A 24,928-nucleotide genomic window follows, 5' to 3' on the forward strand; every position below is an offset into this window, starting at 1 on the left:
ACACCAAGAGTGTAACATTTTGAATGGAGTGGCTGACTAAGGTTACTATGAGGCTGAAGACGAGCAGAGGAAATGTACGCTCTGATCAGTTAAGTCAGACTGAGAACATGAATCTGAACCAACTACAAGGCAACAGATGAAAGACCAAAAGATTTAAAAATATAAATAATGGAACTGTTAATTCAGAAGTTAACCATAATAAAGCAAGCTCACAAGGTTTTAAAGCTCTTCTGGGCCTTTTTACATTTTCCCAAATCCTAGAAAATGCTGACTGCTTTCAGTAAAGATGGACTCTAATCTTGGCTAAACTACAGATGGTCTGTAACTAGAGACACGGTTAGGTGAACAGAGTCCAACAAGTCAGTCCAGCCTGATCACAATATTTTAGCTTTAAATGGGGGGAAATGTGGTTTGGTAAGGTGCCTATTTTAAAGAATGCTGTCATCTGTGCTTTGTGTCAGTAAATTCAACTTAAGTACAAAATACACTGGAAAGGTTGGGCAAAAATGAATAAAATGGAAGCACATCTAGAATTAAAATTTTTTTTTTTTTTTTTTTTTTGAAGACCACATTTCTGAGTTGACAGAAACCAACCTGCAGATGCAGATCTCTGGAAAAGATTCTATTAGTTTTACTGCCATAAACTTGTATTAGGAATTTGTTTTTGGCTTCAGTATTGCCAGACGATTTGAGCTGCTCCACTACGTCTCTGGGAGGATTCAGATTAAGGCAGTGGGTTACACTGGATTTTTAGAGGCAGGGAGTAGAAGGGACTGAATACTCGTGCACAGACATTTTAGATCAAATCAGCTATCATCCCCTCAAACTGTCTAATTACACACTACTTGGTGTTGATCCATGAGAGACTGAAGCTTATGAGTAACGTTCTAGGCGTGTACACTCTAGTTTTACTGAGTAAAACCATGACTTGCTCAGCTCACCTGATGCACTGAGGTGTGCAGTCCAATCTGGACCCTTTAAATCCAAGTGTTTCTGAATCACCTAAAACACAACTTGTGTAACCTCCAAAAATCTAGCAGAAAAAAAGTTTGCTCCTGAAGTGCTAAACAAGTCCTAATATAATCTAGAAAAAACCTCATCCTGGAAAATGTATGAAAGCATGTTGACGCCACATTGTTTCAGTCGGCTTCCTGCAGGTCAATCTACAACATGAAGCTCCAGCATCCTGAGATCTATGGGTCAAGACCAGAAGAAGCAATATAGGAGTGAAAACATCTCATGAAGTGCTCAGTGTTCTTCACGCTGAGCCAAAAGGTCCTGCTGCATCCACAAACACCTGATAGCTCCTGAACCTTTCATGGGGTCAACGGGGAGGACTCTATGGTGGGGAGCAGAGGAGCTTCACCCTGCGCTGCAGATTTCTGACAACCCTTAAATCTGACGTTATGTAACGGAAACGCACGAGTCAAATTCAGGCCTACAGAGAAACTACAAAACAAGTGAGATAAACCTGAAGAGTTGCTGAATCTCATTAAACAAACACATTATACAGATTTCATATTTCTAGCAGTAACTGGTCCATTTGCTTATGGTCTCACTGGTGATGATTTTGTTTTCATTTTATGAAGTTTTTGAATTTAACTGAATGTTACTTTATATGCAAAATAAAGCGTACACTCTAATCAGTTCAATTCCCAAGGTATGCATATATACATGGTTTCATCACAGCAATTTTATGGCTTTCCTGACTTAAAACTTTACTCTTCCCCCATCTGTGGCACCTTATTTGCTGCAGAGACGGCCAAAGGCCTCTGATCCACGTGGATGACCAACAAGTCGTATCTGAAAGAGTAAATACAGGCACCTTTTCCCACCTTCCTTACTGACGGCACCACTTGGCCAGCCGTCACCATGGTGACCGCTGACCCACTCCGGCCCAAAATACGTTTTCAGACACAGTTTCAGCTACTGCTGGTCTAGACCACGTGAAGGAGGGACCAGATGAAGCACCACAGGAGTCGGGTTCATAGTGAAACATATCAGCTTGTCAGGAACCAATTTTTATTAATATCATTATTAATGTGTCATCAGCATCATCAATGAAATGAGTTAGTCTGTTTAAAGCAGAATCAAGTGTGCATTCATTGCCCTTCTTTTTCTTGATGAACACTTCAGTTCAACAAAGCGAGGAAGAAAAAGGAAGAGGGTGAGGGGAGGAAGGAGGTCAAGGACTGCAGTGAAGGAGGAAACGCAGGGAAAACAACGTCTGGCAGAGCAGGAATCTCCCCCTTCACTGGGATATGATTGGTTTTTCCCTTGTGCAAGAATGACGAAAAAAAACAAAACAAAAACAAAGAAAATTGAGAACAAAATGGTGCTCTAAAAGGAAAGATGAGACAGGAAGAGGGGGGGGGGGTGGCTTGCTGGGATGTGGTGTCGGCTGTTTTCTTGTATGCTTTGTTCCGTAAAGCCGTGTTAGGATCTGATGCAGTCGTCGTCGTCCGAGGTCTGGCTGCTGCTACTGGTTTCGGACTCGGAACCCTCCTCCACGCGCGCCTCCGCCACACTCCTCCAGGGGGTGAAGTGGAGGGTCACGCCCCGTGTCTTGGGGAGAACCCCGTTCCTTTGCATGCCGTTCTTCTTCAGCTGGTAGAAACACAGGGGATGAGTCACGGGGGGGGGGAAAGCTGGCGTCGGTGTTTGGTTTTCGTGTCGTCGAGTCCTCACCTGTTCGGTTTTAGTCTGGAACTCCCTCAGCTCGTCTTCGGTCAGAGGCAGGAAGTTGTCGTCGTTCTCGGGGTATTCCTGCCAGCCCATGGCCTTCAGCAGCCTGCAGGACACCAACGCTCTGCTTAGTCTGTTCAGGCAGCAGATGTGCGCGGCGCAGGTGCGGCCCGCGGCCCTCTTACCTGTGCTCTGCCTCCAGGGAGCTGGACAGGTGCTCCGTGTCTGAATCGCTGAGGGAGTAGGTAAGGCCGTTCTCGTGGCACGCTTCCTCGCTGTAGGCTTTGGGCTCTGGGGTGCTGCTGTCTCCCTGAGGAACACAACAAGCCATATTGGGTCAACGTTAAAATTCATTCACACCTCCGAACATTAATACTTGATTCGTTTCTTGCAACCACAAATGTTGCTGTTTTATTAGGCTTTTATGTGCGGGACCAACACAGAGCAGGGGTCATTTTAAACACCTACACATGGTTGTGTATGTGAGTCAATCCCCTTTTTGCAGCAGCTACAGCTGCAAGTCCTGTGGAGGAAGATCTCACCCAGCTTTGAACATCTACAAACTGAAATCTTAGCTTATCGAAATGCAAAGGTTGTATTTGCAACATGATTGGATGTGAGCTACTTCAAATATGCATCGGCGCTCTTTAGCGGCCTCCTCTCTGGGACCAGTGATGAAACGATTAAATCCTTTCATTTGAAATGAAACGTTGTCCACAGAAAGGTTCAGTGGCACCGGTGGCGTTTATGAGGCAGGCTTTGTGAACGGCGGCCCACCTCTCCTGATGTTCCTGGGCTGCTGCTCGTCGTCAGCTCTCCGGTGCCCTCGTCCTTCAGGGTTCGCAGAAACTCACTCTTTCGGTCCGGACCGCGGCGCATCAGCTTCAGTCTTGATGGAGCAATATCTATGGGGGGAGTCGTGCTGGAAGGTTGCTGCACGCACGACAACAGAGAAAAGTTGGTTTTTAATCCAACATTTATGGCACGTATAACCTTCAGCACTGGGACAGGTCATTTAACAGTGACTATATTCACAATGCGCCATTTTCAGTTTTGCGGCTCAGCAAATATCATTAGCCAGATTGAAATGTATATTGATAAATACCATCTAACAAGAACAACAGAGATCCCAGAATCTACTCCATTTTAAAAGCCTTCTTTCAGGGGGAGCCCTTTATGGGGCCCCGTGAGGCGTTCTCACCTCTTTCTGGGTGTTGTGCTGTGGTGCGCTGACTGGGGGGCTGGGTTTGGCTGCAGAGACGGGGCTGGTGAAGACTGAATCCCGGCCTGGCATGTGAAGGCCCGACTTTGTGATCTCTCTCCCACCGGACTTCCACTGGGGGTTCTGGAAAAGATCAGTTTGTTTACAGAAAGAGTCCAAATGAGTTTAGGCTCTTTAACCACCAGCGCCGCTTCAAAAACTCATAAAAATTATCATTCTTTTTACCACTTTCACCACATCAAATATTTTTTGCAGCTTCAGATCTCTCCATACATATTTAAAAAAAAAAAAATTATGGCCTTATATTTTTTGCTCTTTTATCATTAGAACCCCATTTTATTCCCAATAGCAGATCAACTAAATTGATGTCATGATGAAGCTCTGCTGCCCCTGGTGGCCATCAAAGCTAAAACCTGTTCCCTGAACCTTTAATCCAGAGGCTTAGATCTGTTAGGCAGTCGTGTGTGAAGCATTGAAATACACTATATTGAGGTCAGGACTCTGCAGGCCAGTCTAGGTCTTCCCTATCAAACACTGTCATCTATGTCAGCTGAAGCATTCAGAACCAGCTCCTACAAACAACCCCACACCAGAAGCCGCTCTAAACTTTACTCTTTACACAACACAGCCAGACCAGCACCGTCTCCTGACAACTGCCAGGCCCAGCAGATTGCCAGGTGGAGACGCGCTATTCGCCACCCCGGATGATGGTTTTGCACTGTGAGAGGAAGCCGGAACACCCAGCGAGAACCCGCAGAACGTACAGACAGTCCCCTAAGCTGCCATTCCCAGCCAGAGCTATACTGCCAACCAGAAACATTAAATAAGCAGGACGTACACCTCTGGAGGTGGCTCAAACGTCTCTGGTGTCATCCGTACCTTGGTGTGGGCCACGGCGGGCTTGGGGACCAGGTTCTTGTAGACGCTGGAGCCTGTGAGGGGGGCTTTGCTGCCGTTGGCGGGCAAGGTGCCAGCAGTGGCAAAGCCTGCAGAGAACGCTGTGCCAGTGTCTTCCTTGGAAACCTTCTTGATGACCAGCATTTTGGACACCATCTGCTTGCTAACAGGAGGGTTTTCTAAAACACGCCGAACAATTAGAGAGGACAGGTTCACAGGTGAAGACAATCGACACATTTAACCATGAGGAGTAGATGCTCCTACCCCACACCCCCGCATGGGGAGCCACTGCTCGCATCTGACTGCCAGGCTTTCCAGTTGTTTCAGGGTTGAGGGAGGGCTGCAGACCAAAACATTTTACAATCAGCACTAGGGGTGTGCAAAACAATCGTCATGACGATGCATCGCGATTCTAATTTTCGCGATCTACTGCATCGATTCTTGACGCCAAGTATCGATTATTAATTTAAAAAAAATTATAAATAAAATCGCATGAATGGTTTGCAAACATCAGCCAAAAACAAGTGGAATACAACTTCATTGGTTTAAAGGACCACTGAGGCCATGTAAACGTCACTGATTATCCTTATTTTGTTATTTTAAGTTTTATATATCCTAGGCACTTTTTGTCTGTGTGTCCACTCCAGTAATAGTAATATTTGTGTCCAGTAACAGTAATCGTTTTCAAGGAAATACCTCCAAAAGTCATTTCAATAAATACAGCTACGTATGAATTCAGTTGCTTTCAGTTATGTATCAATTGAAGACACTATCCAGATCATACACAGCCAGTCAGCCACTGGTAACGGCTGTATTGTTTTCTAACAGTGTTCAGTGAAAATATCGCAATGCATCGCGATACATTGCAATAATTCAAGTATCGTGATGCATCGTGATAGAATTGGATCGTGGCATGTAAATCGTGATTCGAATCAAATCGCGACTTCTTTGGCAATACCCACCACTAATCAGCACAAAGTATTAAAGAAAAGAAGGATGCCCAACATACCAAACCTAAACAGGTCAGTGCTGCATTATTATTATTATTATTACTACTACTACAATAAAAGCTTTGTAGAAATCCAGCGGCGTGTACTCACAAAGTCCTCTTCTACAAAATTCAGCTTGTCGTCCTTGCCGTCCTTGCGTTCCTCGGTGGGAAACTTGTCCTGGTACGAAGCCCCCTTGCGGGGATGGAAGTTACCGTTGCGCTGCCTGTGCCCCCCCTGCCTGTCCCTGTCGCCTCCTCCTCGTTTGGGGTGGCGTCCCTGGTGGTGGTGGCTGTCCGGGGCACCGCGGGGAGCTCCGTGCCAGTTGGCCGTTTCCTTCCAACAAGAGCCCCCTGCCAGTCCGCCGTGCCCCCCCTTGGCCACCCCCGAGTCCACTGAGTCATGTCTCAGTAGCAGCGAGGGCTGCTGCCATCCGTCGCCTACAGGATGGGGGAGGAGAAAAGTTTTTGGAAAGATTGGAACGCTGACAAAAACTATCATAAGTTAAACGTGAAGTCACAGAGAGGACTCTGCCACCACCAGGTTATATATAACCTAGTAGTTATAACCAGGTTATAACTACTAGGTTATAACCAGGTTATAACCTAGAAGACGCCACTGCCTCCAACAAGGCCATCTCAACCCATCGCCTAAATTATTCTTTATTCATTAAAGAAACTGGAACTCTTTTCTATAAATTAACCAGCTTCTGGTTCCATAGGAGGTGGAACCTTCCCTATGAGGTAGATGGACAGAAAAAGGCCACATGCTCGGTTGACCAACAAATAGTGAAGCAACGAAACAAGCTTTTACTTCTCTGTTTAGTTGCAAAGCTGTCAGAGGCTAATAACCCAGACAGAAGTTTACAATTAGAGCAGAAAAAAAAAAAAACTAGGAACTCCTAACAACCTACCCTGTTGATCACTAAAAAAAATTATCATGCAAAATGAGACAGAAACTGTACAGTGCTGCTGTTGAATACTTGCATGGACCAGTATCCAGTCTATTTTAGTTTAGAATGGCCCTTAATTTGGTAAAATCTATCTTAATCCTATATTAATTGACGGGGAAATGGAAGCACACGTTGGTTCACTGAGGATAAGCAACTCAGCATGACAGAAAGAAGGTCATTAACACTTGCACTACGTGTTCTCCTGGCTTCTGTTTAGCCAAACAAGGAAGTGACACTTAAATTGTTTATTTCTCTAAATCAGCCGGCAATACAAGAGTGAAGGCCAGTGATTCTACTTGGTTGCTTGCATTTATGGGAGCTGGATTCCCTCTTTTTGCAGAACTTCTAGGAGCGCTCCACTCAACTCCAGGTTCTCGTCAGAACGTTGCAATAAGCCACGTTCTGTCAGGTCATTATGCCACTGGTGTTCCTGTTTTGCCCGGTTCTCTACTAAGGGTTTGAAACAAGGTTCCCTCGGCAGTAAGGGCTTACCTGCTGGAGCGCGCAGGGAGCCGTTGTTGAAGAAACCATCAGAGGAGTTGTGGCGGCGGCGGCTCACAGCAGGTCTGGCGTCTCTGTGGTGGTGAGGCTCACCTTGCTTGTCAAGGTTGGCAGCAGGGGACTGAAGGAGGGCAGAAAGGTGACATCAGGCAAGCAGGAAACCCAATGCAACCAGGGGGGGGAACATTACACACATCCCTATTCTTCAGGAGAACACAGAGGGCTCAACGATTTACAGAACATCTGCTGGTCTCGGCTTTATTTCTGACCACAAGTCGGGACTGTTAAGTTTATAATCCGTCTGTAAACAACTAGACTAAGTTAAAGAATAACTCCAGGGACCTCATTTAGAGCAGGAAATAAGGGAAAGTCACCATCTTTCTCAACATGCTGAGTCATTAAAAGTGAGGACTCCAGCCAAATGATACATGTCCTTTTCTGAAGTTCAAAGGTCAAATTAGATTACGTTCTTCGGGCCATCCCTGGCAGCAGCAGTGAGACATCGTCTGGTTGTTTCCACGACAAAACCCACCTTCTGCCAGGGAACAGACTGCAGTATCAACGCGTTAGGGAACAACCGGAACATGGCCAGGTCTGGTGACGACGAGCAACTTCCTACGTCCCTGATCACAACACTTCAGGTGGACAACTGGTTCTACTGCCCTAAATTACAGGGCTTAGGGCTAGTCATGTTATCCTCTGAACCTTTTTATATTTTGCTTCATTAAAACCACAAACTGCAGTGTTTTTATAGGGATTTTACCTGATGGACCAACACAGCAGTGCTGAATTGTAAAGTGGAAGAATCGACAGCTGGTTTCCTACATTCCTCACCAATAAAAATCTGTATTAGATTTCATCCCTCAGGGCAGAAGCAGCTTTTGCTGCATGTTTCTCCAGGTCTTCTCCTACCTGACTGAAACTTCTGCAGAACAGCTCAAAGTTAGACAAACTAGCTGGAGAGGCTCTGTAAGCAGCCATTTACCAGCCTCTCCACATGTCTCCAATTGGATTTGTGTCTGGACTTTGAGCGAACCCGGATATAAACCCCTCCATGTCGACTCCAGCTGTATGTTTAGGGTCGACTGCTGAATATTTGATTGATATTGACGACTATGAAGACTGTTTTTCTTCTCATTACCACATTTTATGAGGCTTAGCATCTCAGCCTCTACAAACTACATATGATGTGCATGCAGGGCACTTAGAGACCCTCAGAGTGAATGCATGGCCCTCAAAATATGATCTCCAACCAAACATTGGGTCCACACCGTCCATTTAAAGGCAACATAGCAAACGTTCATGTTGCAATTCAATACGTTGTGCAGCTTCACCAAATAGTTACACACCTGAGCCGAGCCCGTTCTTCCCTGTTGCCTTTATTTAGACGTACCGGAGCAATGAATGCAGGCAACACGGTTCTGGTTTACATTAGTGAAAATAAAATGCTGAATTACAACCCTTCTTCTTCCACCTTACAGTTTTAAAACTACTTTGTGTTGGTCACAAAATCCTGGTAGCATACACTAAGGTTTATGGTTGTAACACTGCAAAGGTTACTAAAGTTCAAGAGGTATGAATACTCCCATAAAACCTCCAATACCGTGTACCGTGCTGTGCCGGGAAGTTCGAGGCCTAAACGCACAAACAGGCATTTTCAGAGGGAAAGTCAACTGTGGCGACGACAACAACAAAAGGCCAGCTAACCTCAGTCCTCATGCAGCGCAGTACTCTCTTCTGGGCCAAAGCTAGCATCCGTACCGTCGTCTCAAACAAAGATAAGCGCAAAAAATTACATTTCCGTAACTTTCGATGCTCCTGGAGCAGAACAGTCACCTGTTCACAACAATAAGAGCCCAAACACTTCTGCTCAGGGATGCAGAGTCAGGCCGGATCCCGCTGGCAACCTTTCATCTGCGCAGCAAAGGACTGACACAAGAGATAGTCCTGTGTGTAGTGCTGAAGGTGCACATGCTCTTTCTTACAGCATAGATCTAATATTTGCCACACAGACATCTGACATTCATAGGCATGAACGAAAAGTTCAGTTTAACACCATTTCTTTTTTTGGCAACTTTACGCGCAGAGTTAAAAAAATAAGGGCCCCCAGACGGCAGAAAAGTCAAAACAGTTGTGGTTTGAATCAAATTTAAAATATTCTGTTCACTTTGAGGATAAAAGAGAGAAACACGGTTTCATAAAAATGCATTCACACAGATACGAACACACCGTCGTTTGATGGTCCAGATCGAGTGCTGTCATTTTGCACATGTGGCACATTCTTTGGACACTGAAGGCCCTGAGCGCCATCTGTCCACTTTGACAGAACCACTCGTCCAAGGCCGCGCAAACGAAATCAAAGAATTGAAAAGCAAGAAAAAACTTTCACAATAAGGGTGGGCTGAAGATGCAGTCATGGGACCAGAGCCAATATTAAATACAATTTAAATACTGTGATTAAAACTTGGAATCAGAGTTTATGTTTGCTGTTCCCAAACTAACGCTGCGGTGTAGCGGCGTTACTTCCAGGTACGGGAGCGCCAGTCTTCATGGCTCTGTTGGCGTTCATGGTTGCACACGCCAACATTGCTTGGCTATTTTAAGCCTGTATGCTGTTTATTCTCTATTCAAGATAGAAATCAGTAGAAGTGTCTATTTGCAGAACTTTAGAGATCCCATAACTCAAACCTGCTACACCAAGAAGACGCCACCATGTTTTTACTACCACCTAAACCAGTGTAGCAGCAGCGACTGGAGCACGGCTTGAAGAGGAAGCTGCACAAGTTAAATTGTAACTACACCGTCTCTTAAAAAACAACAACAAACCCTCCCGCTGCTGATATCAGAAACCCTGCAATTCACAAAACAGGAATTATCTCACTAGGGTTGATTTCCAAAAACACACACTTTTCATTTGTTTGGACTCCAAATGCACGTTTGGGTCGGCAGGACCATGAAAACAAAAACACTGCAAGGCTGCAGAGTCCCCCGCTCCAACACAGCCGGCCCGTGGGCTTCCAACCGTCAACCATCTTTTACAAAATCCACCTTTAGACGTTACATAATCATGATTGGTCACCAGTATCAGATTACATAGGTTTAAAAAACGTCCGGGTTCAACACTGCCACTACTTAAAACCATCTTGGCTTAACGGGCTACAGTCATGTTAATGAGAAGTCAGAAAGCGGCGGACTAGCAGGATATTTCTCTGGCTGCCTGGAGCAGAGGGACACAGAGAGCTCCTGCTGAAGGAAGACTCAAAGTTAGCCATTATACCATTAAGCTAATCACAAAAGACAGAGGAAGCACAAAAGATGTAAGACGCCACTAAATGGGAAGTTGAATATTCAACAGACATGTCGGCTAGCTGTCCAAGCTGCTACTTTTAGAGGAGTGAGACGTCAGCAGATAACAGACAGGAGAAGGTATTAGGAGGGTGTGTCCCCCCTTCTTAAGCCTATTTTGAATAAAGGCCATTAGTGGCACTACATAAAGAAAAAAGACAGCAGCAGTTTTGAGTTATGCTCCCAACATGAAATAAAGACAGCTAAAAATATGACCTGCAGGAATTTGGCCTGTTTTGAAATAATAGCAATAAAGGTACTGAATGAGATGAGCTAACGGTTTTAGTTGGGTTTATTTTACAGCGCTGCCTGACTCCCTGGAGGATCATTACTGGACAGTTAACACTGTTTCACTGTGAAGACTTTTTAAATAGATCCAATCAAAAAAAGTCTATCACTTTATGATGGAACTGGCTAAAAACCCACAAGGAGGTCAGAGCTTTACACGACCTGTGATGGCAGAAACGCCACATGATCTCTGATTGGTGCATCTTACCGGCCTGGACTCACACCCACCACCATCTTGGCCAGAATCTTCCACCCTGAAAGAACCTCTGATGGTGAACTTGAACCGCTTTAAACTATTAAGCGGAGTCAGACAACCTTTAGGAACATTGTGGCCTGCTGCTGCTGCTGGGAGCGGCGCCTGATGTTTGTCCTTCATCGCCCTCCTCCTCTCCCTCTTTCCACGGCCCGACTCCACTAAGTGCATTAAGACCCGTGCCTTGGACTGCTGTGTCTGTCTGATTCCTCTGACGAGATTCTGCTGCAGCAACAAGTCCTGCGGCACAGCATCTTCCACCGTGCGGCGTGACGAGGTCTGACTCGTATTTCCAGGAATTTTGGAAAATGTGCATCGTGTGCCGGGCTCAAGGAAAGCATCTGAGAATAAATATCTGTACATATGTAACAAGATGCATAAATGTTTGCAGCTCAGTTACGAAAAAAACAAACATCTTCACCATCAGCCGTTCTGTTCATTCTATGGACACGCAGCAAGAAAACAGCAGAAACTAACGTCTCTTAATGCTGTTACCCAAAACATTGACCGGTTTTATGGCATCTCAACCAAAATGATAAAAGCAACGGTGGAGGGTCTGCAGAGCCCGGCAAAAAACGGGGAAACCTACGCTCCAACTAATAGGCAAGCCCGTCATGATCGTCCTTCCTCTGATCGGTCCTTGGTGTGGAGCATTTGATGCTTGTGGACGTTTTCCTTATTAAAGCACTAAAAATCTTGTTGACCCTCTGCTGAACCGCGCGCTGACTGCCGTCATTGTCCCGCAGGGCATTTTACGCTGAATACAGACACTGACACTGATCCGCAGACATATTCAGGCCAAAGTGTTGGAAAACACGTTGGACATTTGGACAGCTTCTGACACACCTACACAATGTGTCCAGTCCTCACACACACACACAAATACACACACACACACACACACACACTTCTGTACCTTGGCAGGCTGGGGCGTGGAGAAGTTAAGCCAGGCAGGGACAAAGTCATGCTGCGCCATTTAGGTCCAGTGTTTCCGGTCAGTGGATGGAGGCATCAAACCTCATGGCCAGGATCTAATGAACAATTTGCAGGATTAAATTCAGATCCGAACCACAGGAAACCACAGCTTGGCGTTCTATTCCAGTGCCTTTAAGTAACTTTGCCGTAGATCAATACGCTATCTGCATAAAAAGGTCAGAGAGAGGGAAGGCAGAGACTTATTTTTAGTAGAAAACAACAAAGCGCAGCATGCTGCAGATGTGCCTGTGAGGGAGACGACTATCTGACAGCTTGGTTGAAAACACGTCGGCTAATTTGGTTCCTTTAGTTTTAAGCAAAGACGCTTGTGTAATACATTTGAAATGTTTTTACATAGATGAGCGATGCTCACTGTAAATGGACAAGAAAGAAAACACCTCTCTCTGACAAAAGCTGCCAAACGACTTAAGGTTCATTGTGCATGTGTGAGTTAGATGCGTCGCGGAGGTGAAACGGGAAAAATTACCCCAGAGTCTGTTGCTCTGAAGTCCTCTGCCTCCTCTCTCTCTCTGCCTGTCTGTCTGGGCTGGCTTCCTTCAGGCCTGGTGGCGCTGCTCACGGACACCGTGCACTGGCAGACGGGAAGCGGCGCCAAGGAACCCCCCACTCCACCTCGACCAGGACAGTGCGGCCCCTTTCTCCAGGCGGAGCTCCCTTCGTCCAGGATGGAACGGCTGGAGAGGAGTCAGAGGGAGCTGCTGGAATGATCAGGAGCGCTGATCCAGGAAAACTGGCCAGGCGGTGAACGGGATCTCCGTCGCAGACGCGGGCCGGTCTAGGACGAGGCGGAGGCGAGTCCGATCCCTTCCTCGGCACTCGGCGATGAAAGCTGTCCTCGACAAGCTGGTTTCTTCGAAGTTTTTGGAAGCACTCGCTCCTACTGTCACGAAAAACACTCAAAACCTGATTGGGCTTAAAAGCGATTGGCAAGGCGACTCGACGCGAGAAGTGATTTGTCCCAAAGGTGATGCGAAGCTAGTCCGTCGCGTCTTCAGCGAGAGGACAGAGTCTGTGGACGCGGTGTGCCCTCAGACATGGACCTGCGGCTGTGTAGCAGTCCCACTTTGACGCCAGACGGGGGGGGTGGGGCGGGGTGTCCTGCCACGCTGTGTGCCAGAACGCTGCAGACTGCACCAGCCCTTCACCGAATCATTTTAAAATCTACTCAGGCATGCAACGAAGAAAAAAAAAATGGATTCAGAGACAGTCTTTGATTGGCAATGGAGGTCGCTGAAAGCCACTGCTCACCTCATTAAACTGGTGAAAGAGAGCGTCTTAGTTTGAAGAAAAGATTTAGCAACGTTCAGAGTCACATGACAGGGAAAGAGGTGAAGCTCAGAGTTACATCGCTGTGATTTTCAGTTCTGGTTAGTGAGTTGGAGATGCTGCTGAGGGCCGCATCGTAATGCCAGGTGTCGCTCTGTAGTTCGTGGAATCACATTTGGAAGATGGCCATTTGATTAGCGGCACTTTTCTGACCGGGGGAGTTAGAGGATTCCTATCTGATTTCATAGACATGCAAGGTCAAAGGGCCTTGGTGGGCGTCATTTAGCAACAGCTACAATCGTCCAAAAACAAAGCCTGACGGCGGCGGGGTCAGCTTCTGTCTAGATGAAGGGAAAACAGCATGTATCCAAAAGTTTGTCGGCTGGGTCTTTCTTCAGATATCTCCCCGGCACGATGCTGCAGTGAAAGTTTCCCCAGGTCAACCCGACTGCTCACAGGAACAGACTGGATCTGAAAAACAAAACAAAGCCATCTTAATTCATTTGATCATCACAGCTTCAGAATAGACACAACTTTCAGTTTGCTGAGACCCACCGCACCAATTCTGATTTGGTTTTGGCAGATCCCCCCCTCCCCCCCGCCACTATAACCCATAACAGAGGAAAAAGGAGCTGCGGGTTCTTTGATGCAGCCCGTAGCTTTGAACCCAACAGACAGTGAAGAAATAAAACCGTCCCTCCTTTATGGATTATAGCGTACGGCCCTAGTCTTTGTCTGATCTCACAAACTGGGAAAAGTGAATCAACGTACGTCGGTTGGTCCAGTTATAAGCCCAAAACAGTGGGAGGCTTTATTTTGGCTGCATTTAATGAATAAAGCAAAAAAAAAAAGTCATGAATTTCAATGATTTGAGCTGTGGCCCACTGATCAGATCTGATCAGGAGAACGTGGGCTAATTCCCATCTCCTGCTGACTCACTGGTGCAGCTTTAAAAACAAACCCAGAAGAACTTTGCTGATTTCTTTAAAATAAACTCTCCGTTTGATCCTGATCATTTCAGGAAACCCAGCCGTATCAAGCACGATGTTCTGTGTAGAGCCGTTTATTCTGGGGGCAACATTTTACCATCGTTACTTTGATATCTTTAACCTCGGCGTATGAAGCTGCAGTCAGAAATACCCTGACAAGCCTCACAGACACGCAGGCTGTGAGGACCTGCTGGGCGTTCTGTGGGCTATTCAACCCTCTAATGGCCATCCTGTCGTCACAGACAGCATTTGTCACGTTTTCTCAGGACTAGAATTCCTAAAATATACCAGAAAAAGTTGCACTTTCAGTGCATATATGATACGGTACGATAGTCCCTGGGACTTCTGTACCATACTACGAGATCGACCAATCAGACGATATTCACCGTCACATGACACTGTAGCACCTGAATGCTCGGTCTGGTTAAAATAAATATAAGTCAAACGGTGTATCGCACGGTGCTCAGGACGTTACGGCACAATTATGAATAGCGCAACAGAAGGCGGTCTGCGATGTTTGATGAAATTATGAAAATCACGTCAAGGAAGTCAACCAGAATCTCCCAGAAGGCTAATTTCTGAAGACAGCGACCATGAGGGGCGACGGGTTGTTTGCAAATCGGTGAATGCAGCAATGCTTCTAAAAGCAAAGACGATGCTCCGCTACATGTCACCACAGCTTTGCTTACACATGTCCACTAGACATTTATGTCGCTGAACACAACAGTCAGCTTTAGTGCAGCATTATTCGTCATTACAGGGAATTAAATATATTTAGCTTTTATGGTTTATTTTCAGATTTGATCTTTTTTAAACTTTCATATTAGTTGTAATGTATGAATTTCTATCTTGTGATTTTCCTTCATTCTTAACTTTAAGCCACTGAACTCCAGACAGACTGGTGATCTGCTGTCTGAAGCGGCTCACCGTGGCGTTCTGCAAACAGAGCTGGACCCCGACATCGTGCCTCCACCCCTCAAGTTCAAGCCCCAAAGAGCTGCTGGGGTTCAGCCACCTCTCCATCCCAGGCCAACCTTTTCCTCATTTGTTGATGGACTTTTGCTTCTTTTAGGCAACAGCTGAAACAAATATAAATGTACCTGGAGAGGCTTTGCAACAGCAGCTGGGCTTGTTGCTGGATGTGGCGGTGCTGGAGCTACCAAGGGTCTCAGACAAGTTCTAGTTTCCAGAGAACAACAAATTCATGGGAGGAGTGGACACATGTGACCAGATGCCACAGAGGATCCCTAATGGTGGCCAACCACAGTCACCCAGGCTTTTCTAGACATTGCTGTATCGATAGCTTGATCCTCCACAAGCAGCTGTGTGCCAGCCTGCAGAAAAGGTCCAAAACATGGCAGCAATTACAGGAGGAATTTGCTGCATTTCTCCTTGGAATCTCAGTAGACAGCATGCCACAGAGGAGCCCGTCTGAAAGGCATGCCCTGTATCAGCAAGCCGGGGACAGGAGAAGGCCCAGAGAGCCACGGGCTGATGGCTGTGCGTGGTGGCCAGTGTGAGACTGTGCAGCTGGAGAGGAGCTGCTGCAGGGCTTACCACTGCAGACAAAAAAACACCTGAACCGTAATGACAAAAACAGACAAACGACCAGGGTTGACACTTGATTTTTGGATTACTGGAATATAGCTCAAAGTTTAAATTGTCCATTTGAAACTGTTTGCTCGTGTTGTTTTTTAGCTCTAATTCAGACATAAACTAGAAAAATCTGTGTAATTTGGGTGACGCTGAATAGCCTCCAGACACTGAAAGGCAAAAGGCGCAGAAGCAATGACAATTCTACCATCTAACTAAAATACTACAAGACGGCCCATTTAAAATCATGGTCATAAGAGGGTAAACGCTCTTTTTGCAGCGAGCAGAGAGCATTTAATGTGGAACTTCAACGATTTCACAAAACAACAATTGATAGCACCTTTAATGTATTGCTGATTTTTCAACAATCAGACAGACACACTCAGAGTCTCTCTCTCTCTCACACACACACACACACACACACACACACACACACACACACACACACACACACACACACACACACACACACACACCTTTAGATAACTGGGCCGAGTCTATCTTCAATCTTCAGCAGACCCAGACCCTGACTGAGTGTAGCCGGTCATTTCTCTTTGCAGGCATAAAGAGGATTTTTGAGTGGCAGTATTGGATTGACTGATATTTAGCTTAATTACAAAGCTCCAATTAACTCAGTGAAGATCTGAGGCAAGCTAAGATGAACTGGGGACGTCTATCGAAGCTGTTTCTAAACAGCTCGATCACCAAGTTCTGAGAAGAACCTCAGATGGAAAGGAAAAAGGGGAAGGAGCTCCCAGGACAAAGCCAGAAACCACCAAAGTTCGAGTCTGTTGTAAACTGTTGGGAGATCGTAATACTGTCCACGGTGCGGTCAGGTTTACACTGCCAAGGACAGAAAGAATGTGGACTGAGAAAGCACCGTCAGCTCCAACACTGACACCTAAAAAGTTTGACTGAATCTTAACACAGGGCCTGATCTCTTCTGGTCAAACCAGACAAAATTCAACCATTTGGCCACGAATAGAAACAGCTAACAAAAAGTCAACGTGAGGCCGTCAAACTTAACTAAGCTGTGTTATCAATAACTGTGCCATAGTTACTCTGGTATTTATTTCTATGTCGGCCTTTCTGATAAGCTCATCCTCTGCTGTTTTAGAACCAAGTTTAGATCAGATCACCCCCGAGTCCCCCTAATGTGAGACAATAAAGGAATCTCTTACCAAACTTAAGGTATTGCACCATTTCTAAGCACGGTGGTGGCAGCATTATGCCGCGGGGCTTGTTTGCCACCAGTGGTACCGGTGCGAAGCAATGGTTTACACAATTAGCCAGGGAAAACAACATCCAATTTTTTAAACTTCAACTCAGATCAACAGCTACAGGGTGGAAGCTCGGACACAGCTTGTTGGTCCAGCAGGTCAATGCTCCCCAAACACACATCAGACTGGTTTTGGACTGGGAAGAATACAATAAACATCTGGAATCGTCTCTGTTGGAAATGTATGCACTTAGGTCGGGTTGGTGCCGGAAAACCAAACCAGAGAGGCCAAGAACCCATTCGACGGCCACTTACGGGTGAAAACATTTGTGCGAATAAAGAGCAACATGCTCGGGGACACTTACCCCAACATCAGACAGTACGTACGTTTTATTTATAGCCCCGTGTGGACGAGGGCACAAGAGACTCAAAATGTGAGCCACAAGTTCTTGTTAAAAAAACAAAAACAAAACAGTATATAAATTACTACAAACCCAGAATTACCACGTGAAAGAGGAGCGGATGAAAACTTCTTAACCAGAAGTGTAAAGTCAAATCATCTGTCATAACCACTGAGTTAAATCATCAGCTCCAAACAGGTAACTACTAATACAGAATCCTATAGAGAATAAATGCAACTCTCAAAATTGAAGATGCTCGACTAAAACCAACTTCTGTTGCATTTAAACCCCTGGCTGCAGCAAACAGCCCAGCTATTTGCCATTTATGGCAGACTTTAACTTAAAAGGCGCCTAAAGAAACTGATTTTTTACAGCCGTCTGCTATCATCTGAGGAGTTTGAATGAAGAAAAAAAAAAAAGATACCGACTGCGCAATCTGGAATTGGCCTTTTTTTCTTCTCCTTTTGGAGTTGGGGCTTCAGCCGCCCTCTTTTTATTGAATTATCTAGATGCCCTGACCACTGTGGGCTTCCTGCGCACCACGGAGAGCCGGGGCTGGTTAACGTATCTACTCGGCTATTACGTAAGAGCTCATCATCAATGAGTTGTCCGCGGGGCGACCCGGACAAAACACTCCGCAACACAGACCCTCACTTTACCATCGCACAAACTACGTGTGCGCACATCCCACGCTGCCACGGAGAAGTTGGCGACACGGTTCGGCTAACGCCACCCCGTCGTAAACAAACCCAACGTGCCTCCGGGAGCTGCAAGCAGCCCGATTCAACAGTTCCGCGCACGTTTCGCCCGAGCTAACGGGGCTAAATTAAACGAGCTAAAGTGCTTTGACACGTTTCAGGGAGGGGGCGGCTACCTGCTCCGCCGTGTTCCTCTATCGGTCAACAATAGTCACCAGACAGCAGCGCCGTCGTCTGTATCCCACCTCCGCAGCTAGCAAACTGTCTCCAAAACTCAGGCTGGCGTTAGCATAGCAGTCGTTAGCAGGTAGCTGACATTAACTAGCGCGTTTAGTCGCCCGTGAAAACAGTGAGGCGTTTAGCACGAGTGCGTGTGGCTGGCTGGCTCGGTCGTATTAAAAGGCGTTGACTGTTGCCAAAAAGGCACAAAACGACCGATTTAAACAGCTGTCACTGGCATACAAAAGAGGTAAACAGACCTTGCTCGGCTGGAACAACACAGTTTCAAAATGGCTACCTTAGCAGCAAGCAGCACACATTTATCAGCTTGCTAAGTGCTAGCGAGCTAACTTGCAGTGTTTTATGACGATAGCGCCTACCTTCTCAGGAGCACGACGGTCTCGAGCAGAGAGGGACTCGCATTCAAAGGAGCGCTGCTGACACGACAGACGCTACTCCGCTCTGTGTCCGCAAACTTCTCCGAAAATCGGGCTGCCTACGTTTGTTTGGGTTTTAGGTGCGCTTACGACTGGCGCTGGGCACTGAGGGATTCGAACAGCCTCAAACGTGTTGCATTCAAGAGCGCTCGTCATTCTGCAACTCCGGGTAGTTTTGAGCGGCGTATCAGCGAAACCCTCGGAGTAGCGTAACTTTTAAAGCGCGTCCGCGCTTAGGCATCAGAACGACCACGTCAGTATATGCGCCAAGTGTTTTTTTTGCGGCAATAGTGTGTCGCCAGGTTGGCTTTTAATTCAAAAAGCACGGCGCTGCTGAGACGCGCGAGGCAAAATGTGCAACTTTGAATGCAACTCGACGTGTCCGCCTTCAGTCAGACCAGTCGATGTCAGAAACGGGCAGGCGTTTAATCGAGCGCCGACGGAACGGCGGGGAGAAAATGACCTCTGGTTTAGCTAGTTCACGTTAACTTTGTAACCTTTGAGTCGAGATATATATAGATCTTTTTTTTTTTTTTTTTTTTTTTTGGCGTTGTTAGGTTAGCCTGGATAAGCCAGTTAGAGGCACCGAAGATACCGAGTTATAATAAACAGGTAACCGTGACGCCATCGCTTCATTTGACAAGTTATTGCACTAGCATAGCGTTCCATTGCATCAGATGTTGAATGCTAGGTGAAAAACAAATAGCTACGGGTTTCTTTAGGCTGTATCTGAACCAAAAACGAATAACCTAGATGCGAGGATTGCTTGGTTATTGATCCTAACTGCCTTTTAATTTCCAGGTTAAAAAAAATGCTGAGGTATTCATCCGGGAGGCGGATAATATTTGGGGTAAGATAATGGAGCTTGTTTCCTTTTTAATTACAGTGCCTTATCTAGGCAATCAGCTGGGAACTCTAACGGATTTTGTCATGAAAGCCAGAGTAGTGTGAGAAAAATGTAGATCTAGAGCCCAGCATCAGCACGTGTCTCTCTACCAGCGCTACACATCCAGAGAATGACATTTTGACTTGTTCTTAATGGCACAATAGCTCAATCAAGTGCATCTTTGGACAAAAGTCAAGTCTTCCTGCTGATTGTTAAATTAGACATGGGTCTTGACTTTGACTAGACCATTTCAGAGATTACCTCATGAAGGTGTTTTGATCTAACCATCCCATCGAAGCTCCGGCTGTATGCTTAGTGTTGTCCTGCTGAAAGGTGGATCTCCACCTCTGCCCTGTATTTGGCTCCATTAAACTACCCCCCCCTTCCATAAAGGCTGCATTGGATGGAGCACATGACTCATAGATGTCGTGTCTTTTCCAGTTATTGGATGACGGACTGAACTGTGAGACGTTCAAAGCTTGGGGATGTTGTTTCACATCTCAAAGAGGCCTTAATAGAGCAGCTAGATTTACAGGGAGAATCTAATCAGGTAGCTGGCGTCTAGCTAGTCACATTTGAATAGAGGCGGTGAATACAAACGGGCACAACACTTTCCAGAGTTGTACGCGTAGAAAAGTATTTAAAACCAGTGCTTTTTGCATTTGATGTGACAAAACGTGAAAAGTTTCAGTTCTCTCGGAGGACGCTGTAAGTTCTGGGGTTGCATGAGCGTACGTGTATAAAAACCAGACGTGCCCATTGGTGAATCAGGAGTGGCGTTAACTCTTCCCTGTGCTTTCCTCCCAGCTTCCAGCGTGGAGACGCGTGCAGCAGAACATCCGGCCGCCTAGCTGCACACCAGGAGCCCAGCTGCTGCTGCGTCCTCCTCAAGCCTCCTCCGTGCGTACCTTACTCGGACCGTCATCCAGCAGCAGATGTGGCGGCGGCGTCGGGCCCGCGGCCTGGATGGCCCCGCGTCTTTGTCACGGCGACTCAAGGGACGCCTCGGAGAAAGGAGGCGACGACGGCAAAGGCTTCAGCATGAGGGCCCTGACTCAGGCACCCAAGCCAGCTCTGTACCTCGGGTTCTCCGGCCTCATCCCGTTTCTCTCCGCCCCGCTCTTCATGGCTGCCACCCAGTCCTTCTACCCCGAGGTAGCCTACGCCCAGATGGTGTACGGCGCCTCCATCGTGTCCTTCCTGGGAGGCGCCCGCTGGGGATTCGCCCTCCCTGCTGGTAGCCCCGCTGAGCCGGACTGGAGGAACTTGGGCAACAGCGTGGTGCCGTCGCTGCTGGCCTGGCTGGCGCTGCTCTGCAGGGACAATATAACAGAGGGAGCCCTGGTGGTTCTAATGGGACTGGGTCTGTCACTGCATTACGACCTGAGCGTGCTGCCAGGCTACCCCACCTGGTTCAGAGCCATGAGGACGGTCCTGACTCTGGTCGCCACCTTCTCCCTCGTTGCCACGCTGCTACTTAAAAAGATCTGCGTGGAGAGAAAACTCAGAGAGATGCAGAAGTGACCTATAGGAGGGGTTTTGGATTTAACATGAATAAAGACTTCTAAGCACTTTCAGGCAGCTTCATTAAGTCTCAATATTCACAACGCCCCACTTTATTATTTTTATTTACAAACGCAACACATTAATCCATATTAATCCATATTTAGATAAAGAAAACCCAGAATTCTAAACTTGCGTCTCCTGTCACAAGCTTCCCCGGTCCTCTCAGCACCGGAGTTAGCGTCAGAGCAGGGAATCACAGCCGATACGATTTCAGAGGCGGATTTTTATATATATATATATATATATATATATATATATATATATATATATATATATATATATATATATATATATATATATATATATATATATATATATATATATATATAATGTAAATAAAAATTCTGCGCCGTCTGAAACGTCGTTCCTGTTCTGTAACGGACGCTGTAGAGCTGCGGCTGAAAGTCCCGCTCCGTTCAATTTGTTAAAGAAAATAGCCGACACTTCAGACCACATTCATTCAAATTTATTTTTCAGACAGATACAGCTGTGAGGACAGTTCAAACACAGAACCTATTGCCTATAACAAAGATGAGAACATTCCTTTGAAGGTCCATTGAAGCAAAAAGCAGCGCTTCTCTACGCTGGCGTAACATTTTAACGCAGCTACATACGTATGGAGCGATGCGTCTGTGTTGCACGTTTCTACAGGAACGTCACTTTAAACCTGTCTTTAAAAAGTGGCTTGGAAAAGTACAAATAGCTCTTGAACTTCTCACATTTTGTCCCGTTGCAACCACAGTAGTACAGTGATGAAGTGAAAGGAAAACTATACATTGAAATGTTTTAGTTGTCCTTTTACAAATATCTGAAAAGTGCGGTGTGCATTTGTTTTCAGCCTCCTTTACTCTGATACCCCGAGTAAATGGCAACCGACTGCCTGCAGACGTCCCCTAACCAGAGAACAGGCCACCTGTGTGTGTCATTTAATCTCGGTATAAATCCAGGTGTTCTATAAAAAGACGTTTAGAGAACATTAGAGAAAACTACCACTGCACATAATCACTCTGGACACTGCATACCCACCACGAAACACAACGGTGGCACCATCACGCTGTGGGGATGCCTTTCTTCAGCAGGGACAGGGAGGCTGGTTAAAACTGGTGGCCTTCCCGCTGGACGACCCCCATAAGCACACAGCCAGAGCGGGAACAGAACATGTCAACTGCATGTCCTACAACGGCCTAGTCAAAGCCCAGGCATATATTCCAGTTGAAGTCACATGTGGCAAGATTTGAAAATCGCCATTCGTGGATGCTCGTGTGACTGAACTTGAGCTGTTCTGTAAAGAGAAACTGACAAAAAATCTCAGTTTTAAGATCTGTGAAGCCCATAGGGACTTACCCTAAAATACTCGCATGCAGAATTGAAGCAGAAAAAAAAAAAAAACAGCTTTTCTTTCACTTCAGATAAAACCCACTAAAGTTTGTGGTTGGAATGTGGCAGACTGTTGAAAAAAGTTGAAGGGGAAGTTGAGAGTTGAAATGTAATAGGAGCCACTTCTGACTGCGGTCGACATAAATAAGGACTCGGAGGTACCGGTACTTCCAGCAGCATATGTACAAATGACCATCCAGTGAAAACGGAGATTGCTCTCCTCGAGTTTCCAGTAATAAATGAATCTGACACCAAGAACCACCGAGGGTTTCATGGGGTTCCCGCTGTCATCCAGGCTCAAGAGCGAGTCAAAGAAGCGCTGACCGCAAAACCACAAAACGGCGACGTCAAGCCCAGACCTCCTGAAGACTTGACGGCCAGAAAATAAAGAAGGGCCGCTTCATGGTGACAACCTCTCCTGATCTGAGGGGTTCCCGGTAAAAACACGCTCGACGTCACTCAGTTTCAAGTAAAACTATTTTCCGCAGCTGAAGATAAGAAAGCCGTGTGATAGAAAAAGCGTTTTTGGCACTTCCCAGAACTAGCTGTGCTGCTAAAAAAGGACACACGTATAAATAACATCGACCGGAAGGTGGCGGCCTGCTAGAGAGGCGGCCATCTTTTCAGTCTCCAGTTTTAAAGGTGCAACGTGTGCGCAGTCTTGGGATGATCCGTGTGCCGACTCTGGCGGTTTGAGGGCCCCGGCGGTCAGAGCACGGCCAGCCCGCCGTCGCAGCGGCTGGTGATCATGTTGCCCACCTCGGTCCACGTGTCCAGGTGCGGGTCGTAGATCTCCACAGAATCCATGGTGACGGGGGCTGAGAAGTCCCTGCTGGCGGCCCGTCCGCCCACGGCGTAGAGCAGCCCGTTGACCGCCGACACCGACACGCCCGCGCGCGGGGTGGACATCGGGGCCACCTCCACCCACTTCTCCTGCGGAGACACATCGCAGGCTGTGAGGACACGTCCGGAGGACACAGGCGGCGTGCTTCGGCGCCAAATCCCGCCTCACCTCCTCGGGACAGTATTTTTCCACCGTCTCCAGAGCGCCCAGCGCCTCGTTCCAGCCTCCCACGGCGTACACGCAGTTGTTCAGGCAGGCCACGCCCACGTAGGCCCGCCGCTGGCTCATCACCGGCAGGGCGCTCCAGCGACGGGAGATGGGGTCATACACTTCTGCTGAGCGCAGCTCCATTCCCTCATCACTGATCCCACCGATCACGTAAATTAATCCTGAGAGGAGCCAACATGAGTTTTTAGGTGGAATAAGACCAAAAAAACAACAATAACAACACATTTACTGTTTTGTCATGTTTAACATAAGAGTCAGGAAAAAAAGGAGAGATAAACAGACCCTGCAGCTCAGAGCAGCCAAAGTAATAGCGGGGGACTGCCATGCCGCCGATGACCTCCCACTTGTTCTCCTCTGGATCGTATCGCTCCATGGTTTTCCCGATCTCCGATCCAATCCAGCCACCTGCAACCCAACGGCATGTTGAGCTAGTAAAGATCGCTCCGTTCCCTGTGCCGCGCTAAGGCACCTAGTCCAGTTTCATTGTCCGCACCAACCGACACCAACGTACTATGCTGGGATTTAAAGGGGGAGTGGTGGCCGAGGGGTTAGAGCAGCGCGCTTGCGCTCTGAGAAGGATGCAAGTACCTGGTTTGATCCCCAGTGCCTGCACTCTGGGTCCCTGAGCATGACCCTTAACCCCAGATTGCTCCCCAGGTGCCGCACATGGCAGCACACTGCTCCCCCAGGGGATGGGTTAAGATGCAGAAGTGAATTTCTCCATTGTGAGATCAATAAAGTATCAATTATTATTATTAACAGCATAAAGTAATGTGTAATGGTGAAGTGGACGGGGCATAATGCCTGGTTTAAAAAAAAAAAAAAGTCCTGCTTTTACTGTGAAGAGTCTCCCCAGGGGATCAGTGTTCAGAATAAACTCCAACGCAACCAACTGGTTTCTGTGGTCTATCTAAATTTACAGCATAAAGAGAAATTACTGGGCTGTCATTTAAAATGTCAGGCGCAGATTTAAAGAAATGTGCAGCTGACTTGGACAGTTTTAAAACAGATGAGCATAAACAGCAACAGTAAAATCAGCAGGGACGTAAGAGATGACGTCTGATAGGAGCAGCGACA

General features: G+C 46.8%; 3 protein-coding genes across 4 annotated transcripts in view; 1 reads left to right on the forward strand and 2 right to left on the reverse strand.

Moving 5' to 3' along the window:
* Positions 1-1,984: 1,984 nt before the first annotated feature.
* gpbp1l1 (GC-rich promoter binding protein 1-like 1) lies at positions 1,985-19,047 on the reverse strand. Its single transcript, XM_036137947.1, has 12 exons — positions 18,894-19,047; positions 12,595-13,865; positions 12,049-12,163; positions 7,238-7,367; positions 5,905-6,233; positions 5,069-5,144; positions 4,787-4,983; positions 3,887-4,030; positions 3,463-3,618; positions 2,871-2,995; positions 2,689-2,791; positions 1,985-2,607 (listed from the first exon to the last, which is right to left on the reverse strand). The coding sequence occupies exons 3-12, from the start codon at positions 12,106-12,108 to the stop codon at positions 2,437-2,439; spliced, it is 1,491 nt and encodes a 496-aa protein (XP_035993840.1). The 5' UTR covers positions 12,109-12,163; positions 12,595-13,865; positions 18,894-19,047; the 3' UTR covers positions 1,985-2,436.
* Positions 19,048-19,266: 219 nt separating this feature from the next.
* On the forward strand, positions 19,267-21,411 carry LOC105925256 (transmembrane protein 69). Of its 2 annotated transcripts, XM_012860999.3 has the most exons (3): positions 19,267-19,562; positions 19,752-19,800; positions 20,644-21,410. In XM_012860999.3, exons 2-3 carry the CDS (start codon positions 19,762-19,764, stop codon positions 21,358-21,360), a joined length of 756 nt encoding a protein of 251 aa, XP_012716453.2. In that variant the 5' UTR covers positions 19,267-19,562; positions 19,752-19,761; the 3' UTR covers positions 21,361-21,410. The 2 variants fall into 2 exon arrangements, with proteins under 2 accessions (XP_012716453.2, XP_021171269.2); XM_021315594.2 differs by lacking the exon at positions 19,752-19,800 and having other exon boundaries at positions 19,479-19,562; positions 20,644-21,411.
* Positions 21,412-21,852: 441 nt separating this feature from the next.
* LOC105925304 (intracisternal A particle-promoted polypeptide) overlaps positions 21,853-24,928 on the reverse strand; it is a gene marked incomplete in the record, with an annotated part of 7,985 nt that continues 4,909 nt past the window's right edge. The window contains 3 exon segments of the mRNA XM_036137948.1: positions 21,853-23,712; positions 23,792-24,012; positions 24,134-24,256. Coding sequence (XP_035993841.1) covers positions 23,488-23,712; positions 23,792-24,012; positions 24,134-24,256 — 569 coding nt within the window.

Source organism: Fundulus heteroclitus, chromosome 6 (genome assembly GCF_011125445.2).
Source record: "Fundulus heteroclitus isolate FHET01 chromosome 6, MU-UCD_Fhet_4.1, whole genome shotgun sequence".
Classification (NCBI taxonomy): domain Eukaryota; kingdom Metazoa; phylum Chordata; class Actinopteri; order Cyprinodontiformes; family Fundulidae; genus Fundulus; species Fundulus heteroclitus.